The following is a 12,422-nucleotide window of genomic DNA, read 5'->3' as shown; positions in this document are numbered from 1 at the left end:
AAACATAAAGCCCCTTTTATGTGGTACTTGGGTTAATGTCAGAAATGTGTAACACATTTTTCATTGCCGAGATCATGCAACGGATGTACCTAGCGGATTGTGTATATGTCTCGACCTCGTCGACACTGGAGTCAGACTCCGTGTCGACATCTGTGTCTGCCATCTGAGGTAGCGGGCGTTTTTTAGCCCCTGATGGCCTTTGAGACGCCTGGGCAGGCGCGGGCTGAGAAGCCGGCTGTCCCACAGCTGTTACGTCATCCAGCCTTTTATGTAAGGAGTTGACACTGTCGGTTAATACCTTCCACCTATCCATCCACTCAGATGTCGGCCCCGCAGGGGGTGACATCACATTTATCGGCATCTGCTCCGCCTCCACATAAGCCTCCTCATCAAACATGTCGACACACCGCACACACACAGGGAATGCTCTGACTGAGGACAGGACCCCACAAAGCCCTTTGGGGAGACAGAGAGAGAGTATGCCAGCACACACCAGAGCGCTATATATACACAGCGCTATACACTGTAACTGAGTGATTTTCCCAATAGCTGCTTGTATACACAATATTGCGCCTAAATTTAGTGCCCCCCCTCTCTTTTTTACCCTATGTAGTCTGGAAACTGCAGGGGAGAGCCTGGGAGCGATCCTTCCAGCGGAGCTGTGAGGGAAAATGGCGCCAGTGTGCTGAGGGAGATAGCCCCGCCCCTTTTTCGGCAGACTTCTCCCGCTTTTTTATGGATCTCTGGCAGGGGTATTTTTCACATATATAGCCTCTAGGACTATATATTGTGATTGTTTTGCCAGCCAAGGTGTTAATATTGCTGCTCAGGGCCCCGCCCCCCCCCCAGCGCCCTGCACCCATCAGTGACCGGAGTGTGAGGTGTGCATGAGGAGCAATGGCGCACAGCTGCAGTGCGCTACCTTGTTGAAGACCGAAGTCTTCTGCCGCCGATTTTCAGGACCATCTTCTTGCTTCTGGCTCTGTAAGGGGGACGGCGGCGCGGCTCCGGACGATCGAGGTCGGGCCCTGTGTTCGATCCCTCTGGAGCTAATGGTGTCCAGTAGCCTAAGAAGCCCAAGCTAGCTGCAAGCAGGTAGGTTCGCTTCTTCTCCCCTTAGTCCCTCGTAGCAGTGAGTCTGTTGCCAGCAGATCTCACTGAAAATAAAAAAAACTAAAATATACTTTCTTTTCTAGGAGCTCAGGAGAGCCCCTAGTGCGCATCCAGCTCAGCCGGGCACAAGATTCTAACGGAGGTCTGGAGGAGGGTCATAGAGGGAGGAGCCAGTGCACACCAGGTAGTCCTAAAGCTTTCTTTAGTTGTGCCCAGTCTCCTGCGGAGCCGCTATTCTCCATGGTCCTTACGGAGTCCCAGCATCCACTTAGGACGTCAGAGAAATAACTAACAAACACAGGGCTACTACAATACTTGCTGTTAGCCGTTCCCCGCCTGTACTGAACAGGGTGAGAAGCTGTGTTCCCTGTATTTCAGTGTGTGTGTGCTGCGCAGCATCCCCCGCTGTGTCTGTACAGCAAGCGTGGAGAAGATGGCGTCTGTTGCAAAAGCCCGTCCGCACACAATGAGGTGGGCGGACGTTAATAACTGGCTGAGTGGGAAGAGCAAGACGGGAAGCACTTACTTCCCCTTCTGCATGCTGCCGCGACTAGCTCGTACATTCCACTTCTGTAAAATGACCTCAGCGCCTGCACTGGTGACGCGGCGTTTAGTTATATGCCAGCGGCAGAAGCGGGAAGGTTTCACATCTCCTTCAGAACCGCTCCATCTGAATGAGCCCGCTGCCTCACCCCTGTCTAAACTAGCGTGCGCGGCAGCGGGAACACTTACAAACAGCGCGCCCTCAGCTAAGTGGTCCTGTCAGACCGCACAATCCAGTTACCTCCAAGCGCCGTAACATACACCCGCCAGCGGTGGTGGTGGGGGGTGTACTGCATCTGAACACAGCACACATATAAACATTGTCAGTGGAAATAACAGCTCAACACTTCCAAGGCAGGTTGTGGCTGTCATACCTGAGAAGTGCCTCCTCGGAGCTCTGCCCGGAAAGAAGAAAGCCCCAGTGACCTCAGTTTGGTGGCTTCCCAGAAGCTATGTAGAGTCGGAAAAAAAGAATTTACTTACCGATAATTCTATTTCTCGTAGTCCGTAGTGGATGCTGGGGACTCCGTCAGGACCATAGGGGATAGCGGCTCCGCAGGAGACAGGGCACAAAAATAAAGCTTTAGGATTAGGTGGTGTGTACTGGCTCCTCCCCCTATGACCCTCCTCCAAGCCTCAGTTAGGATACTGTGCCCGGACGAGCGTACACAATAAGGAAGGATATTGAATCCCGGGTAAGACTCATACCAGCCACACCAATCACACCGTATAACTTGTGATCTGAACCCAGTTAACAGTATGACAAACGTAGGAGCCTCTGAACAGACGGCTCACAACAATAACAACCCGAATTTGTTTGTAACAATAACTATGTACAAGTATTGCAGACAATCCGCACTTGGGATGGGCGCCCAGCATCCACTACGGACTACGAGAAATAGAATTATCGGTAAGTAAATTCTTATTTTCTCTAACGTCCTAAGTGGATGCTGGGGACTCCGTCAGGACCATGGGGATTATACCAAAGCTCCCAAACGGGCGGGAGAGTGCGGATGACTCTGCAGCACCGAATGAGAGAACTCAAGGTCCTCCTCAGCCAGGGTATCAAATTTGTAGAATTTTGCAAACGTGTTTGCCCCTGACCAAGTAGCGGCTCGGCAGAGTTGTAATGCCGAGACCCCCCGGGCAGCCGCCCAGGATGAGCCCACTTTCCTTGTGGAATGGGCCTTGACAGATTTAGGTTGTGGCAAGCCTGCCACAGAATGTGCAAGTTGAATTGTGCTACAAATCCAACGAGCAATCGTCTGCTTAGAAGCAGGAGCACCCATCTTGTTGGGTGCATACAATATAAACAGTGAGTCAGACTTTCTGACTCCCGCCGTTTTTGAAATATATATTTTCAATGCCCGGACCACGTCCAACAACTTGAAATCCTCCAAATCGTTAGTAGCCGCAGGCACCACAATAGGCTGGTTCAGGTGAAACGCTGACACCACCTTAGGCAGAAAATGAGGACGCGTCCGCAGTTCTGCCCTGTCCGTATGGAAAATCAGATATGGGCTCTTATATGATAAAGCCGCCAATTCTGATACTCTCCTGGCTGAAGCCAGGGCCAGTAGCATGGTTACTTTCCATGTAAGATACTTCAACTCCACCGATTTGAGCGGCTCAAACCAATGGGATTTGAGAAAATCCAAGACTACATTAAGATCCCACGGTGCCACTGGGGGCACAACCGGGGGCTGTATATGTAGTACTCCTTTTACAAAAGTCTGGACTTCAGGAACTGAAGCCAATTCTTTCTGGAAGAAAATCGACAGGGCCGAAATTTGAACCTTAATGGACCCCAATTTGAGGCCCATAGACAATCCTGTTTGCAGGAAATGTAGGAATCGACCCAGTTGAAATTCCTCCGTGGGGGCCTTCCTGGCCTCACACCACGCAACATATTTTCTCCAAATGCGGTGATAATGTTGTGCAGTCACCTCCTTCCTGGCTTTTACCAGTGTAGGAATGACCTCTTCCGGAATGCCCTTTTCCCTTAGAATTCGGCGTTCAACCGCCATGCCGTCAAACGCAGCCGCAGTAAGTCTTGGAATAGACACGGTCCCTGCTGAAGCAGGTCCCGTCTTAGAGGTAGAGGCCACGGATTCTCCGTGAGCATCTCTTGAAGTTCCGGGTACCAAGTTCTTCTTGGCCAATCCGGAGCCACTAGTATCGTTCTTACTCCCTTTTGCCTTATAATTCTCAGTACTTTTGGTATGAGAGGCAGAGGAGGGAACACATACACTGACTGGAACACCCACGGTGTTACCAGAGCGTCCACAGCTATTGCCTGAGGGTCTCTTGACCTGGCGCAATACCTGTCCAGTTTTTTGTTGAGGCGGGACGCCATCATATCCACCATTGGTTTTTCCCAACGGTTCCACAATGTGGAAGACTTCTGGATGAAGTCCCCACTCTCCCGGGTGTAGATCGTGTCTGCTGAGGAAGTCTGCTTCCCAGTTGTCCACTCCCGGAATGAATACTGCTGACAGTGCTATCACATGATCTTCCGCCCAGCGAAGAATCCTTGCAGCTTCTGCCATTGCTGTCCTGCTTCTTGTGCCGCCCTGTCTGTTTACGTGGGCGACTGCCGTGATGTTGTCCGACTGGATCAACACCGGCTGACCCTGAAGCAGGGGTTTTGCCAGGCTTAGAGCATTGTAAATCGCTCTTAGCTCCAGTATATTTATGTGAAGAGACATCTCCAGGCTTGACCATACTCCCTGGAAGTTTCTTCCCTGTGTGACCGCTCCCCAGCCTCTCAGACTGGCATCCGTGGTCACCAGGACCCAGTCCTGTATGCCGAATCTGCGGCCCTCTAACAGATGAGCACTCTGCAACCACCACAGAAGAGACACCCTTGTCCGTGGCGATAAGGTTATCCGCTGATGCATCTGCAGATGTGATCCGGACCATTTGTCCAGCAGATCCCACTGAAAAGTTTGTGCGTGGAATCTGCCGAATGGAATCGCTTCGTAAGAAGCCACCATCTTTCCCAGGACTCTTGTGCATTGATGCACAGACACTTTCCCTGGTTTTAGGAGGTTCCTGACAAGTTCGGATAACTCCCTGGCTTTCTCCTCCGGAAGAAACACCTTTTTCTGAACCGTGTCCAGAATCATTCCCAGGAACAGCAGACGTGTCGTCGGGGTCAACTGAGATTTTGGAAAATTCAGAATCCACCCGTGTTGTTGCAGCACTAGTCGGGTTAGTGCTACTCCGTCCTCCAGCTGTTCTCTGGACCTTGCCCTTATCAGGAGATCGTCCAAGTAAGGGATAATTAATACGCCTCTTCTTCGCAGAAGAATCATCATTTCGGCCATTACCTTGGTAAAGACCCGAGGTGCCGTGGACAATCCAAACGGCAGCGTCTGAAACTGATAATGACAGTTTTGCACCACGAACCTGAGGTACCCTTGATGTGAAGGGCAAATTGGGACATGCAGGTAAGCATCCTTTATGTCCAGGGACACCATAAAGTCCCCTTCTTCCAGATTCGCTATCACTGCTCTGAGTGACTCCATCTTGAACTTGAATTTTTGTATGCACAGGTTCAAAGATTTCAGATTTAGAATAGGTCTTACCGAGCCGTCCGGCTTCGGTACCACAAATAGCGTGGAGTAATACCCCTTTCCCTGTTGTAGGAGGGGTACCTTGACTATCACCTGCTGAGAAAACAGCTTGTGAATGGCTTCCAATACCGTCGCCCTGTCTGAGGGAGACGTTGGCAAAGCAGACTTTAGGAACCTGCGAGGGGGAGACTTCTCGAATTCCAACCTGTAACCCTGAGATACTACCTGCAGGATCCAGGGGTCCACCTGTGAGCAAGCCCACTGTGCGCTGAAATTCTTGAGTCGACCCCCCACCGCTCCTGAGTCCGCTTGTAAGGCCCCAGCGTCATGCTGAGGGCTTTGCAGAACCCTGAGAGGGCTTCTGTTCCTGGGCAGGGGCTGCTTGCTGCCCTCTCTTACCCCTTCCTCTGCCCCGAGGCAGATATGACTGTCCTTTTGTCCGCTTGTTCTTATAGGACCGAAAGGACTGCGGCTGAAAAGACGGTGTCTTTTTCTGTTGGGAGGGGGTCTGAGGTAAAAAGGTGGATTTTCCGGCAGTTGCCGTGGCCACCAGATCCGATAGACCGACGCCAAATAATTCCTCCCCTTTATACGGCAATACTTCCATATGTCGTTTGGAATCCGCATCACCTGACCACTGTCGCGTCCATAAACTCCTTCTGGCAGATATGGACATCGCATTTACTCTCGATGCCAGAGAGCAAATATCTCTCTGAGCATCTCGCATATAAAGGAAAGCATCCTTTAATTGCTCTATAGTCAATAAAATACTGTCCCTATCCAGGGTATCAATATTTTCAGTCAGGGAATCCAACCAGACGACCCCAGCACTGCACATCCAGGCTGAGGCGATGGCTGGTCGCAGTATAACACCAGTATGTGTGTATATACTTTTTAGGGTAGTTTCCAGTCTCCTATCAGCTGGATCCCTGAGGGCGGCCGTATCAGGAGACGGTAACGCCACTTGTTTTGATAAGCGTGTGAGCGCCTTATCCACCCTAGGGGGTGTTTCCCAGCGCGCCCTAACCTCTGGCGGGAAAGGGTATAATGCTAATAACTTTTTTGAAATTAGCACTTTTCTATCTGGGTTAACCCACGCTTCATCACATACATCATTTAATTCCTCTGATTCAGGAAAAACTACAGGTAGTTTTTTCACCCCCCACATAATACCCCTTTTTGTGGTACTTGCAGTATCAGAGATATGCAAAGCCTCCTTCATTGCCGTGATCATATAACGTGTGGCCTTACTTGAAAATACGTTTGTTTCATCACCGTCGACACTAGATTCAGTGTCTGTGTCGACCGACTGAGGTAAAGGGCGCTTTACAGCCCCTGACGGTGTCTGAGACGCCTGGGCAGGTACTAACTGGTTTGCCGGCCGTCTCATGTCGTCAACTGATTTTTGTAATGTGCTGACATTATCACGTAATTCCATAAACAAAGCCATCCATTCCGGTGTCGACTCCCTGGGGGGTGACATCACCATTATCGGCAATTGCTCTGCCTCCACACCAACATCGTCCTCATACATGTCGACACACACGTACCGACACACAGCAGACACACAGGGAATGCTCTTATCGAAGACAGGATCCCACTAGCCCTTTGGGGAGACAGAGGGAGAGTTTGCCAGCACACACCCAAGCGCTATAATATATATGGGAACAACCTTATATAAGTGTTGTTCCTTATAGCAGCTTAAATATATCAAAATATCGCCAAAAAATGCCCCCCCCCCCCCCCCCCCCCCCTCTCTGTTTTACCCTGTTTCTGTAGTGCAGTGCAGGGGAGAGTCCTGGGAGCCTTCCTCACAGCGGAGCTGAGCAGGAAAATGGCGCTGTGTGCTGAGGAGAATAAGCCCCGCCCCCTATTTCGGCGGGCTTTTCTCCCGGAGTTTTAGATATCTGGCATGGGTTAAATACATACATATAGCCTCAATGGCTATATGTGATGTATTCTTTTGCCATAAAGGTATTAAATATTGCTGCCCAGGGCGCCCCCAGCAGCGCCCTGCACCCTCCGTGACCGCTTGGTGTGAAGTGTGTGACAACAATGGCGCACAGCTGCAGTGCTGTGCGCTACCTTCATGAAGACTGAAGAGCTTTCTGCCGCCTGTTTCCGGACCTTCAATCTTCAGCATCTGTAAGGGGGGTCGGCGGCGCGGCTCCGGGACGAACCCCAGGGTGAGACCTGTGTTTCGACTCCCTCTGGAGCTAATGGTGTCCAGTAGCCTAAGAATCCAATCCATCCTGCACGCAAGTGAGTTGAAATTCTCTCCCCTAAGTCCCTCGATGCAGTGAGCCTGTTGCCAGCAGGACTCACTGAAAATAAATAACCTTAAAAACTTTTTCTAAGCAGCTCTTTAGGAGAGCCACCTAGATTGCACCCTGCTCGGACGGGCACAAAAACCTAACTGAGGCTTGGAGGAGGGTCATAGGGGGAGGAGCCAGTACACACCACCTAATCCTAAAGCTTTATTTTTGTGCCCTGTCTCCTGCGGAGCCGCTATCCCCCATGGTCCTGACGGAGTCCCCAGCATCCACTTAGGACGTTAGAGAAAATTCCTTTATCTAGCTACCCCCACTCTAACTATACTTGTCACCTTAATATAGGGACTAAGTAAGCAACAAAACTGAAATCAAATCAAAAGAAACCTATCTAAAAACTACAGGCAAAAAAACACTGACTGTACTCCTCAGGCACAAAACTAAAACAGAGATGATTCTTGAACAGGCTGCAGATGGGAGGGGTTAGAGGGAGGAGTTCGTTTTCTATAGGTTCTGTGCGAAAATCCCTTCCCACACACTCTAACACATCAGTAAGTGCGCAGCATCCCCCAGATGGATGAAAGAGAAAGAAAGATGATTTAGGGGTATATGCAATTCACGGCGAATCGCGGCAAATTATCGCTGTTTTTTAATTCGACACAATTCGACAGGTGAATTCCGGCAGGTGGCTGCCGGGATTCACCATATTCAATGAAAAACGGATTCAACATTCCCGCGGGCGAAAAACGGCTGATTTGCCGGATTTTGCCGCGATTTTAAAAAAACGGGAAAAAACGGCGTGGGGTCCCCCCTCCAAAGCATAACCAGCCTCGGGCTCTTCGAGCTGGTCCTGGTTCTAAAAATGCGGGGAAAAATTTGACAGAGGATCCCCCGTATTTTTAAAACCAGCACCGGGCTCTGCGCCTGATGCTGGTGCAAAAAATACGGGGGACAAAAAGTAGGGGTCCCCCGTATTTTTCACACCAGCATCGGGCTCCACTAGCTGGACGGATAATGCCACAGCCGGGGGTCACTTTTATACAGTGCCCTGCGGCCGTGGCATTAAATATCCAACTAGTCACCCCTGGCCGGGGTACCCTGGGGGAGTGGGGACCCCTTCAATCAAGGGGTCCCCCCCCCCAGCCACCCGAGGGCCAGGGGTGAAGCCCGAGGCTGTCCCCCCCATCCAATGGCTGCGGATGGGAGGCTGATAGCCTTGAGAAAAATGACAAGAATATTGTTTTTTCCAGTAGTACTGCAAGTCCCAGCAAGCCTCCCCCGCAAGCTGGTACTTGGAGAACCACAAGTACCAGCATGCGGGAGAAAAACGGGCCTGCTGGTACCTGTAGTACTACTGGAAATAAAATACCCAAATAAAAACAGGACACACACACCGTGACTTGTACAACTTTATTACATACTGCCGACACACACATACTTACCTATGTTGACACGAAGCAGTCGGTCCTCTTCTCCAAGTAGAATCCACGGATACCTGAAAATAAAAGATAATTATACTCACCTTCCAGCGTCCAGAGATACATCCACGTCCAGAAAATAATCCAGGTACTTGGCAAAAAAACAAAACGCAAATACCCGTGCCAGCGGACTGAAAGGGGTCCCATATTCACACATGAGACACCTTTCCCCGAATGCAGAGACCTCTATGTGACAGCTGTCACAGAAAGGTCTCTTCAGCCAATCAGGAAGCGCTACTACGTGGCGCTCACCTGATTGGCTGTGCACTGTCTGTGCTGTGACAGCGCATCGCAAAGCCTCTCCATTATATTCAATGGTGGGAACTTTGCCGTCAGCGGGGGGGGTTACCCGCGGTCAGCCGCTGACCGGCGGGTGACCCCACCGCTAGCCGCAAAGTTCCCACCATTGAAAGTAATGGAGAGGCTTTGCGATGCGCTGTCACAGCACAGACAGCGCACAGCCAATCAGGTGAGCGCCACGTAGTAGCGCTTCCTGATTGGCTGAAGAGACCTTTCTGTGACAGCTGTCACATAGAGGTCTCTGCATTCGGGGAAAGGTGTCTCATGTGTGAATATGGGACCCCTTTCAGTCCGCTGGCACGGGTATTTGCGTTTTGTTTTTTTGCCAAGTACCTGGATTATTTTCTGGACGTGGATGTATCTCTGGACGCTGGAAGGTGAGTATAATTATCTTTTATTTTCAGGTATCCGTGGATTCTACTTGGAGAAGAGGACCGACTGCTTCGTGTCAACATAGGTAAGTATGTGTGTGTCGGCAGTATGTAATAAAGTTGTACAAGTCACGGTGTGTGTGTCCTGTTTTTATTTGGGTATTTTTATTTCCAGTAGTACTACAGGTACCAGCGGGCCCGTTTTTCTCCAGCATGCTGGTACTTGTGGTTCTCCAAGTACCAGCTTGCGGGGACTTGTAGTACTACTGGAAAAAACAATATTCTTGTCATTTTTCTCAAGGCTATCAGCCTCCCATCCGCAGCCCTTGGATGGGGGGGGGGACAGCCTCGGGCTTCACCCCTGGCCCTTGGGTGGCTGGGGGGGACCCCTTGATTGAAGGGGTCCCCACTCCCCCAGGGTACCCCGGCCAGGGGTGACTAGTTGGATATTTAATGCCACGGCCGCAGGGCGCTGTATAAAAGTGACCCCCGGCTGTGGCATTATCTGTCCAGCTAGTGGAGCCCGATGCTGGTGTGAAAAATACGGGGGACCCCTACTCTTTTTGTCCCCCGTATTTTTTGCACCAGCATCAGGCGCAGAGCCCGGTGCTGGTTTTAAAAATACGGGGGAACCCGTCAATTCCCCCCCCGCATTTTTAGAACCAGGACCAGCTCGAAGAGCCCGAGGCTGGTTATGCTTTGGAGGGGGGACCCCACGCCATTTTTTTCAGGGATTTTACCATTCCATCCCAAAAAAAATAAAAAAATAAATTATTTTTAAAAATATATAAATACTTGTGCCTCCAAAAAAGACAAACCAAGTACCTAATCCCTTCTAATATAAATAGATATGATATTACCAAGAAAAAAAAAAAACACAAAAAAAAACATGTTTTAAATTTTTTTTTATTAGTTTCACCCTCCAAAGTGTTGCGGATTGAAAATGACGAATTTACGGTCTAAAAGCACTGTTGTCGAATTTCCAAACTTCCATTGAATAGACTTTGGTCGAATTGCAGCATGTGTATCATTGCAAAAAAGTCGAATTTGTCAAAAGTCGAATTTCAAAAAGTCGAATTTTGAAAGTCCGTTTTTTTGTCGGAAAGTACTGAATTGCATTGTCAAATTTTTTTTTTTTGGCGAAAAATTCCCGAAATTCGACAATTTCGGGAATTCGACCGCAATTGCATATACCCCATAAGCTCTTATGGATACGTATGGTCCCCAATGATATGCTAGATAGCCTCGTACACTATGCCGAAACGCTGTGCCATAAATAACAAGGCTAAAGTGTGGACAATAATATATTAACAACTTCAATAAGTACAGATGTGTTTTCCCTCGTGTTAAACAGCCCTTTTAGTCGCGCCTAGTCAAGAGCACATTAACTAATGCCAAGCGTCTTATCATGCGGTTTATTTGCATCGCTATGCGAAGATGCACAAGCATACTTTATTAAAATTATACGCGGCATGACATTGTGTTCAACTGCAGCTGTATCTGCATACCAAATGCTATGTCAGTGTTGTCCTGAAAGACGCATTATCGGGGAAAATAGATGCCCAGCGCTGGCGGCTCTCATGCGCCTGTGTGCCACAACTCATTACATGTGGAGGCTAGAGGAATAAGGACGCATCTATTTCCAGGTAGTTTATATGAATTATTATTTGGTTTGTAGAAATAATGATTCTGCAACCCTTTTGATACAAAGCAGTTTTCTCTAACATGAAAATTAATTTAACTGTATTTGTACCCCTCACACAATAACTACAATTACCATTATACAGATCGATAACTGCAAAGACAATGTAGTATCATGTCTAGGGAACACTTTCAAAAAGCCATAAAAGTTGAATAATTGGCAAAAAAAAAAAAAAACAACAACACGTGTTTATGTGATGTTATAAAAGATTATGCCACTACTGTGTGTACAGTATACATACACAAATGACTTCGATAATACAAGAAAAACATTACACACTGAATATTAAAATGGGCAAGTATGTGTTAAATGCAGCAGTATGAGCAAGCACTTAAAGCAAAAATATACTTCTGAAGACCTCTTTATGATATATTGAAAGCCTGTAACTGCTCCAATGAGATATAACTCACCAAAAAGCCCTTTTCTTCAACAAAGGAATTTACTTGGCACTTGAATTTCAGATAAATGTGACCTTCTAAAGGAGCCAAAAAAGGAACCTGCAAGGAAAGGAAGGGGAAAATACATTTAGTGCATATATCGTGACGTATAATGGAAAAAATATATATATATATCACTAAGTTGCAGACACTGTTAAAGGGGTGAGGTTAAGCTGCGGAGAAGGGAGGGTTAGGTTCAGGCACCACAGGGGAGAGGTTATGGTTAGGCACGGAGGGGGGAGGTTAGGGTTAGGCAACAAGGGCTAAGCCCTGTTGGGCTTACACAGATCGGGATGCCAGTGTCTGTATTATGACCCAGGCATCCTGTCCACCAGGAAAACATACTGAAACCAACGGCAGGTTCTCTATGTTTTAAAGTACCAGCAATTTCAAGGACAAACGGGATAGTCTTGCCTTTTAAATGATTGCTACTTTAAAACATCAGTCAGACTCGCATCGGTCACATATTCTTCAGAGAGATCTGGATTAATTTATGAACATAATGACAAACATTCAGGGATTCTGTCAGACAAATGTGTTGGGCATACTGATAACATATGTAGATAGGAAAATCAGAAACCTCATAGAAGGCAATATGCTACATCCAGCCTATGCCAGACATTAGGACAT

The 12,422-nt window shown here is 48.6% G+C and overlaps 1 protein-coding gene across 2 annotated transcripts in view; it reads right to left on the bottom strand.

Moving 5' to 3' along the window:
- Positions 1–12,422, bottom strand: part of ANLN (anillin, actin binding protein) — a 405,458-nt gene that overhangs the window by 46,185 nt on the left and 346,851 nt on the right. For both annotated transcript variants that reach the window (XM_063922504.1, XM_063922505.1), the window contains one exon: positions 11,766–11,852. In XM_063922504.1, the coding sequence (XP_063778574.1) occupies positions 11,766–11,852 (87 nt within the window). The remainder of the gene's footprint in view (positions 1–11,765; positions 11,853–12,422) is intronic.

Source organism: Pseudophryne corroboree, chromosome 5 (genome assembly GCF_028390025.1).
Source record: "Pseudophryne corroboree isolate aPseCor3 chromosome 5, aPseCor3.hap2, whole genome shotgun sequence".
Taxonomy (NCBI): Eukaryota; Metazoa; Chordata; class Amphibia; order Anura; family Myobatrachidae; genus Pseudophryne; species Pseudophryne corroboree.
Note: the sequence above shows the minus strand (reverse complement) of the source record. Positions and strands in the feature narration are given on the sequence as shown.